General features: G+C 32.2%; 1 protein-coding gene and 1 long non-coding RNA gene across 2 annotated transcripts; one reads left to right on the plus strand and one right to left on the minus strand.

Annotated features, from left to right (window-relative positions):
- The first annotated feature begins 160 nt into the window (after positions 1-160).
- Positions 161-9,595, plus strand: LOC120359871 (nose resistant to fluoxetine protein 6-like). The gene is made up of 5 exons (XM_039459297.1): positions 161-605; positions 7,762-8,003; positions 8,074-8,264; positions 8,421-8,521; positions 9,279-9,595. Exons 1-5 carry the CDS (start codon positions 383-385, stop codon positions 9,512-9,514), a joined length of 993 nt encoding a protein of 330 aa, XP_039315231.1. The 5' UTR covers positions 161-382; the 3' UTR covers positions 9,515-9,595.
- LOC120359872 lies at positions 1,188-1,602 on the minus strand. Its single transcript, XR_005576648.1, has 2 exons — positions 1,466-1,602; positions 1,188-1,391 (listed from the first exon to the last, which is right to left on the minus strand). It is a non-coding gene; the product is annotated as an uncharacterized LOC120359872 (long non-coding RNA).
- Positions 9,596-9,837: the final 242 nt, after the last annotated feature.

Below are 9,837 nucleotides of genomic sequence, written 5' to 3' on the forward strand. Positions count from 1 at the left end.
TCTCCTTCAAGTTCTATTGCCTTCCTCCAGCGATTCACTAGGGCAAGTAGGACCTGTCGGTACACTGTAAAAACAGACGTGTTATTATGTGTGTTAAAACAACACACAATTCACTAATTTGTTTGATGTGTTTAAACAATACAACTTATGTTTAAACCGCATAGATGTGTTGAAACGACACACCAGTTCTGTGTTACAAACATCATTCTTTCATATGTGTAAATTTCATTTTTGTAGAATTAATAATTTTTGAAAAAAAAATGTAAGGCATTACTTTTTGGGCAACCCTCGTAATTATACAAAAATTTTTTATTGTATAGGTTTCTAGATTTCAATAACGAAGAAGTAAGAGAAATTGCTGCAGTCAAAACCTCTTTGTATAATGTTATACCAACGACATCAATTTATTTGGTATATTTGTGCAAACTTAGTTGCATTACTTTGTGTTTCTGTACATACCTGGGAATTTAATGATACTCATATTCAAACATTGTCTGCTTATGGTATTGCTTCGAAAGCTAATGTTCTTAACTCAACAACATGCGGAAAAGAATTGCAAGACTTTCGAGACGCTATTGATCAACGGATATTATGGAGTTTAAAAAGTAAGTGAAATTATTAATCATAATTATTTCAATATTATTTTCTCTAGTTAAATAATAAACAACAATAATTTGGATAGGCATATTTAATAACAATTTTCTCGAAAACGAGACGGTAAAGTAATTCGAAATTTCATATAAAAAAATAAAGTACATTAATAAACACATTAGCTTATATTACAAAAATATTACAGTAATGGTGTTATCTTTGAAATTTTTTATACATTTTTTATAATTCCTTAGAACTCCGGCTTTATGACAGTATTTCCAAATTGATCGACATAAGTCTATGTGATTCTTAATGTTAAACTAAATTTTTATAATCTCCAACTTATTTGAAGATTTGAACTGTGCGCCGCTTGTTCGTCAGACATGAAATACAGTTATAAAGCAAATGAAATTATTATATACAGTCATGAAGTTAATGAAATTATTTTGTGCGTGCGTGTGCGCGCGTGTGTATATGTGTGTGTGTATATAGGGTGTTCCAAAATGGTCAGACAAATTTTTTTTAGTACTCGTAAATTTGGCCAATGAGAGTCAGCGCGGGTATAAGTGCGCAAATGTTTATTTCTTATTGAAATACAATTTTAATGTGTTTATTTCATAACGAATTACAATTACCACGAATGTTTCGACTTATTTTGAGTCATCTTCAGCGCAATATATATAAACGATTATAATCGTCATCAGTCAGCAGAAAACGAGAGGACGTCACATCACCAATGGTTTGCCAGGTCCGCAGTGGCATATTTTCCCGTGGCAGTGTTCGAAGGAAATGATACTTCTCTATCCAATCATTGTATGTTTTTTTTTAGAGATGATTAATAATTACCTTAATTGGCTATATTTGCGTGACTCACCCATTTTTAACTGATGAGGACTACTAAAGCCTTGGATAAAATGTTGTCTTATAAGAATAATTTCAATTCTCTTGTCAAAGTATACACTCACAAAAGAAACATGTTCACTGTCTCAAGTCAGAATGTATACTGACTGTGTAAATCTCGTTATTTGAATTCTAACGTCTTGCTTCAACGCCACACGCAAAGACTAGCAGTCGGGGATATACAAATAAAAATAAATACAATACATAAATACGGACTGAAAGATAATATAAAAACAAATGAATCGTTGAATAAATAACTGAGTATAAACTTATCGGCGAATCATTATGTAATCAACTATTACAATTAACATCAAAGCTTGTCATGTTAAATAAAAATAAACAGTAAAATTAATAAACAGTGAATAAACAGTAAAATTAAGGCGAGTCGATTATTATAAACAGAATGAGTACACGAACGAGGGAATATATGCAGGCGAGTCAACTGTTGCAAATAACATGAATCAGAATTTATATTAATTCTGTTACAATAGTGAGAAATACGCATGATGTAAGCAATCGGTATCTGTTTGCAAATTAAGGCTGTTATTTGGTAGTTGTATGTGTAATATTTCTGAACCGCCTGCCCAACAAACGCTCATTGTCTAAGATTTTTATGTTCTCCCTATTGAATTTGTTGTAATTGAGTCTGCATTCGGTGATTACAGAGTGATTGTTGGTATTCCACTTAATATGGTTACGATGTTCAGTGATTCTTATTTTTAATTTTCGGCCAGTTTGCCCTACGTATGACGCATCGCAGTCTTTACACATAATCTTGTAAACTACATTTTTCTTCAGGTTTTTTGGGAAAACATCTTTCTGTACTTTAATAAATCTGCTCAATTTATTAAGACTAAAAAAAGTTTATACATTACATTTGTTTGTGATAGTCTTGAATTTATCAGAAATTGAAGGAATGTATGGTAGCAAAAACCATTGAGCTCTATTATTTGTTGTGTCAATATCTGTGTTAGCGTCCATCTAATCAATTGTCTTTTGATAAGAGATTTAAGGCGGCTGTTTATTGTCTTGAAGATAAATTCAGCAGGATATTCATTGGTTAGAAGAATATTTACAATAAGCTCAATATTCTTACTGTGAAATATAGGGTCAGATAATAAAAACGCTCTGTCAACTATTCCCATAATTGTCCCTCTTTTTTGAGACAAGGGGTGAACCGATAAAAAATTTAAGTATCTTCCAGAGAACGTAGGCTTGTGATATCAATAAAAAATTAGAATATCCTCGTTCTTGATAATGGTAATGTCCAAAAAGTTTATCCTATCACCCTCTATTTCCAGTGTAAACTGCATTCTGGGGTGAAAAAAATTGAACGTCTTCAACGTAAGATCAATAAGATTCTCTGAAACTGCCATCACCATGTCGTTAACATATTTAAAATAAAAGGGTGGATGTGCTCCAATTTTATCTAGGGCCCAAGTTTCCAGATCCTGCATAACAAGGTCCGCAATCACAGGTGACAACGGAGATCCCGAATTTTTGCTTAAAAATTATTCCCGAAGCTAAAGTAGGTCGAATCAAGAACAAGTTGTATCCCCATTAAAAATTCTTGTTTTAGGATGTTGCAAGTGTCCCTAAAATATTTCCACCTATTAGAGATGCTTTCTAAAGCTAAATCTATAAGTATATTTGTAAATAACGATACAACATCTAATGAAATTAATTTGTGACCTGGCTCTAAACGTTTACTCTTCAAGGACTAATTCAAAACTGTTGTTTATCTTGCTTGGGGCCTCCGGAATTCCCTCGTTCGTGTATTCATTATAATAATCGATAACTTGCCTTAATTTTACTATTTTCTATTTATTCATTTATTTTTATTTAACATGACAAGCTTTGATGTTAATTGTAATAGTCGAATCGCCGATGAGTTAATTTATTCTCAGTTATTTATTCAACGACTCATTTGTTTTTATATTATCTTTTAGTCCGTATTTATGTATTTATTTTGATTTGTATATTCCCAACTGCTTGTCTTTGCGTATGGCGTTGAAGCAAGCCATTAGAATCCAAATAACGAGATTTATATAGTCAATATCAAGAGGCGCGGTCGCGTCTTGTGCCAATTAAAAAAAAAAAAGCGAAAAAGACCGAGCGCCTCTTTTACGCGAGTCAGCAAGTTCAAGCATAACGAGATTAACAGATCTCAGTAACGGCTGAACCGATCAAGTTCTGAGTAGTCTCAATCGATAGCTTGGGAACGAATTGCATAATAAAGGTGTTTTAATTTTTTCTCTCCGTGCCTTACGAGTGGAGATATCGCGATGCAATTCTAAGTTTTCGACATTTTTGCGTTAAGAAACGTCATTGATTTCATCATCATTATCGTTGTCGTCGTCGCCCTCAAGAATTCTCCCTTTCACATTTTTGACACAGAGTGGTGCTGACATACATTAGTATGCGATTGTGGTGTACTTGTGGTGTATGTGGTGTAGTACTTCTTGACATTATGGCCGCCGTGACAGGTTTTCTAACCTAATTATGCCTCAATCGTCAACAATAATAATCTCGGTTCGCGGAGCAGTCCGATACTTTTTTTAATCAATTTGTCCGTTTCGTCGTGTAAAACCGCGTCGATTTGATCGATCGAGTCTATTCATCAATCAATAGAAAGTCGCAGGTAAGTTATTATCGAGGACAGCACGTAGTATATTAGTGGTGGTCGACGACGGGGAACGACGACGGCGATAACGACGACGGCGATAATGACGACGACGACAGGAAACGACGCGCGGTGACGGCGACGACGGCGACGACGACGGCGACGGCGACGACGACGACGACGACGGCGACGACGGCGACAGCGACGACGACGACGGCGACGGCGACGACGACGGCGACGACGCGCGGTAACGACGGCGACGCGCGATGACAACGACGCGCGGTAACGACGACGACGACGACGGCGACGGCAACAATAACGACGCGCGATAACGACGACGACGACGACGGTGACGGCGACGATGACGGTGACAATGCGCGATAACGACGACGACGGCAACGACAGCGACGGCAACGGCGACGGCGACGGTGACGATGACGACGGCAACGGCGACGGCGACGGTGACGATGACGACGGCAACGGCGACGGCGACGGTGACGACGGCAACGGCGACGACGACGGTGACGACGCGCGATAACGACGACGACGGCGACGACACGCGGTAACGACAACAACGGCGACGGCGACGGCGACGGCGACGGCGACGGCGACGGCGACGGCGACGGATTGGCGGCGGCGGCGGCGGCGGCGGCGGCGGCGGCGGCGGCGGCGAGGGGGCGGCGGCGGCGGCGGCAGCGGCGGCGGCAGCGCAGCGGTGGCGATCTAAGTGTTGACGACGTGGTGATCCCCGAGATCTCGAAAAGGCGTCTAGTATTTTATTCTAATTACGAGTAACGAAAATTTAATTTTCAAACCTAGCAAACACATAGCGTATGTGTTTAATTTAATATAACGTAATTATCTTGAACTATGTTATATATGTTATATAGATACATTACATCTTAGCATTATATTTAGTGCTTGTTGAAAATGTTTAATTTTATCATAATACTTTACAATTTCTATTGTTTTTTTTTTATTGTTATTCTTTTGATGTATCGTATAAAAACAGAAAATTAAAATTAAAAGTTATTAAAATTGGATATTTACTGTTGTTATTCAAAGGTAGGAATAGAGGACTGTAGATTAAATTGTGGGATCAATTCTTTTAAAATTTGGTGATCCTAAAAATGTGCTACCTAACGATAATGTTGAATTTTTAATAATAAGATTTATTAATGGTTTTCGTTATAAATAATAACATAAGCATGTATATATATTTTTTAAAAGAAAGGTAAAAAAAGATGCCAATGTATGCGTGTGCACGCACCTCATCTTTAATTTTTTTAATTAACAAAAAAGTTTTTTCATGCTAACCCATGTGGTAATTTTATTTTTAACTTTAATTTTACAAAACAAAAGTAGTACTACATTATACTTTGTATTCTCATTGAAAAATTTTCTTATTCCAACCCAAGTGGTATGTATCTTCACAATCTTGCAAAGTTAAAAATCATGTATTTTATTACAACCAAAATAAATATTGCTTAACACTACAAAACGCGTGATATCTGTACAAAATTACCTTTTCAAAAAAAGGTAAAAAAAGGTGCCAATTTATGTGTGTGCTCGAGCACTTTATCTTTAATTTTTCTTAAAAACCCAAGTGGTACTATTTTTGTATTTTGACTAAAATTTTTCCATGCTAACCCATGTGGTAATTTTACCTTTAACTTTAATTCTACAAAACAATAGTAGTACTACTTTGTACTTTGTATTTTCATTGAAAAATTTTCCTATTCCAACCCAAGTGGTATGTATTCTAAAAAATGAGTGAAATCTTTAAATTGCGCCAATTATAAAAAGAATATATTGCTCTTTGAAATAACTACTGTACTACTTTTAACAAATAAAATGCAAGTGATAGTATATTTATTTTTTAAGTAAAACCCAAGTAACGGTATCTTTAATTCCTTTTTAAATAAAATTCAAGTGATACTGTCTGTGTATTTTTATTGAAACATTTTTCTGTTCTAACCTAAGTGGATGTACTTAATTTAAAAAAGTTTCAATGAAATATGTAACATTTAATCTCAAAATATTAAAGAGAAAACAGAATTGAGAATGTTTTATTAAAATAAAAAATTGTTAAACTACAAAAAATTGGCGCTGCTAGATGTCTAAATATAATTTAAATAAAATGTAAAACAGCAGCGCCAATTTTTTGTAGTTTAAAAATTTTTTATTTTAATAAAACATTCTCATTTCTGTTTTCTCTTTAATATTTTGAGATTAAATATTACATATTTCATTTTTAAATTAAGTACATCCACTTAGGTTAGAACAGAAAAATGTTTCAATAAAAATATACAGACAGTATCACTTGAATTTTATTTAAAAAGGAATTAAAGATACTGCTACTTGGGTTTTACTTAAAAAATAAATATACTATCACTTGCATTTTATTCGTTAAAAGTAGTACAGTAGTTATTTCAAAGAGCAATATATTCTGTTTATAATTGGCGCAATTTAAAGATTTCACTCATTTTTTAGAATACATACCACTTGGGTTGGAATAGGAAAATTTTTCAATGAGAATACAAAGTACAAAGTAGTACTACTATTGTTTGGTAGAATTAAAGTTAAAGGTAAAATTACCACATGGGTTAGCATGGAAAAATTTTAGTCAAAATACAAAAATAGTAAAAATTTGGGTTTTTAAGAAAAATTAAAGATAAGTACATTCTAACTTGAGACAGTGAGCACGTTCTTTTTGTGAGTGTATACTTTGACAAGAGAATTGAAATTATTCTTATAAAACAAAATTTTATCCAAGGCTTTAGTAGTCCTCATCAGTTGAAAATGGGTGAGTCACGCAAATATAGCCAGTTAAGATAATTATTAATCATCTTTTGAAAAAAAAACATACATTAATTGGATAGAGAATTGTCATTTCCTTTGACACTGCTACGGGGAAAGATGCTACTGCGGATCTGGCAAACCGTTGGTGATGCGACGTCCTCCCATTTTTGCTGACTGATGACGATTAAAACTGTTTTTATATAATGCACTGAAGATGACTCAAAATGAGTCGAAACGTCCGTGATAATTGTAATTTGTTATGAAATAAACAGGTTGAAATTGTATTTTGATAAGAAATAAACATTTACGCACTTATACCTGCGCTGACTCTCATTGGCCTAATTTACGAGTATTAATTATTTTAAATTTCAAGAGTCCTTCATTCAACTTTTTTTAATTACGTCGGCATTCGCAAAATTAATCAACGAAGTTTACGAATACTTTCTCAATGTAGATCTTGGTATCAAGGCCATTTCTTTTTTAATTCGATTCTTCAGATCATTGATGTCTAGTGATTTTTTCGTGTAAATTTTTGATTTCAAATAATCTTGTAGAAAAATCGGGAACCATTAAATCTAATAAGCGGGAAGGCCAGTAGAAGCGCAGATCAATAGCGCAGAAGATAAACATATAATTTATTTTTGGACAATAAAATGTTTTTATAATTTTAAAAATAATATTAAGAGATATTTAGAAATTTCGATAGGGAAAAATATCACAGAGAGATTTTTTTTTATATTCTCCTACACAGTTAATAAAAATATTAAAAAATTAATTAATAAATAAAAGCTGGTATTTATTTATTTTGAGTAAATATAAAGTTCATTCTAATTTTTTATTTTTAGTTTTAGATTCCAGTGGCGGATTTAAACCAGGTTTTTTATATGGAAATAATTATTGGCTAGGCAGTCGTAGCCAGTGTCTCGATACGATGAATAGAAGTCTTTCGATGTCATCGAGAATAATATTGAATAACATGCAGTATCGTGATTTACAAAAAGAATTTCCGCCTTTCGATATAAATTACTTTGTCGCTCATTTTAGATACAATAGTACTTTTCAATATCATATACGTATGTTTACAGAGGTAAGTATTATATTTAAAAATATTATCTGCTAAAAAAGATAAATGAATGTTTTGGCATATGTTATCTTAGGATGTGATAACACTAGGATTCTGTCTGCCAGCATCGTGTTCTACAAGCAATCTAAGTTTTATATTGGAAAGGATCATTCAAGACAAAATTATCTTAAGATATGATCTTCATTTCACGGACATCCATTTGATTCGGGTTAAAAATCTGAAAGATGATGACAAGTTATCCGGTGGTGCATTTCTTTATATTTGGTACGTCTTAGAGAAAAAATAATAACCATTTTACAATTTGGACACACTGTATAATGTAATATAACAATAACATGTAATAATAATACACTATTATAAATAATTTTTATTTTTAATTCAGATAAGAATATAGAGAATAAATATATATTCTATTTACAGTATAGGCTTAGGTCTCTGTTTCATGACAACAATCGGCACGATATATGATATATTCATCCAAAAAAATTTAAAGAAAAATGACATGAACAAAATTAACAACGGTAAGTGTGTATATGTGTGTTATATAAAAAACCGATTAAAATTTGTATTTTAACAGATTACATACAATTTTGAAGTACTAGAGATTTCATCTTTTAAAACTTAAGTTTACTTTCTCGTATTAATTTTTTTATTTTATTACAATAATCTGATTAACTCGTATACAATTTACAAATTAATGAGTAAGGCCAGTGAGACGAACAAAAAAATTTGAGTGTTGGTATAAAGCATAAATTATATTTATTCATATCTTTGACACATACGTTTCGACTCTACGGAGTTTTCTTCAGTGTGTACTCTTACATTACTAGTGCAATGTTTACAACAATATTTACGTTGTAAATATTGCGCTAGTAATATAAGAATACACACTGAAGAAGACTCCATACAATCGAAACGTATGTGTCAAAGATATTAATAAATATAATTTATGCTTTATACAAACACCCCAATTTTTTTGCTCGTCTCACTGGCCTTATTTATTAATTTGTAATTTTTATTTTATTATTAAACTGTTAATTTCTTATTTAAATATTTACTTAATTATTTATCATTAGAGGATATTATTTATATTTATCACGTTTCGAGTCATTAATAATTAACAAAACAACATTTTTTGCTGTACCTTGTGTACGGCTTATCCGCGAGTACGTATAAATTTCTTTTTTTTAATAATGTTATTTTTAATCTTAAACTTTTTTGTTTTTTACATTAGTATATTACTAAAGTTGTCGAATTATGATATATTATGTATTTTAGATATTAAAGACGTATCCAGAGAAATAAGAACAGAAGTAAATTTGCCCTTATATGAGAAAAGTGTTATTGGAGAAGTATTAACATGTTTCTCCGCATATACAAATACAAAAAAATTATTTAGTACAAAATTAGATGTTGGCACAATACCAGCCATTCACGGCTTAAAATTTATAAATATGTGTTTTATAATTTCAATGCACTGTTTCTATTTTACAGTAGATTCTATCGGTAAGTAGAATTTAGAATATATACTATACAAAATAAATATTCATCTCTTGAGGAAATTTTTTATACATATATAGTATAATTACATATAATTATATTTTATACACAATATATAATATAATTACATAAAAAATTACGCACAAACATATGTAATTTTAATTATATACGATTATAAAATATGTCCATATACACGGTGCGACAATTAATTTTTAAGACTAGACCAACAAAACACGACAGAAACAAAATACATAAAATCTCATGTTGTTTTATTTAAAATAATCATCTTTTGCTTCAATACACTTGTTACAGCGATTCAAAAGGGATTCAAACGCAT

The sequence above is a fragment of the Solenopsis invicta genome, unplaced genomic scaffold (genome assembly GCF_016802725.1).
Source record: "Solenopsis invicta isolate M01_SB unplaced genomic scaffold, UNIL_Sinv_3.0 scaffold_223, whole genome shotgun sequence".
NCBI lineage: Eukaryota > Metazoa > Arthropoda > Insecta > Hymenoptera > Formicidae > Solenopsis > Solenopsis invicta.

Bases quoted from the DNA above. Each gene is read 5' to 3' on its own strand.
- LOC120359871 (XM_039459297.1), top strand. From the start codon at position 383: ATGTTATACCAACGACATCAATTTATTTGGTATATTTGTGCAAACTTA. The intron at 606-7,761 runs GTAAGTGAAATT...TTTTATTTTTAG, and splicing joins GATATTATGGAGTTTAAAAA to TTTTAGATTCCAGTGGCGGA. The intron at 8,522-9,278 runs GTAAGTGTGTAT...TATGTATTTTAG, and splicing joins CATGAACAAAATTAACAACG to ATATTAAAGACGTATCCAGA.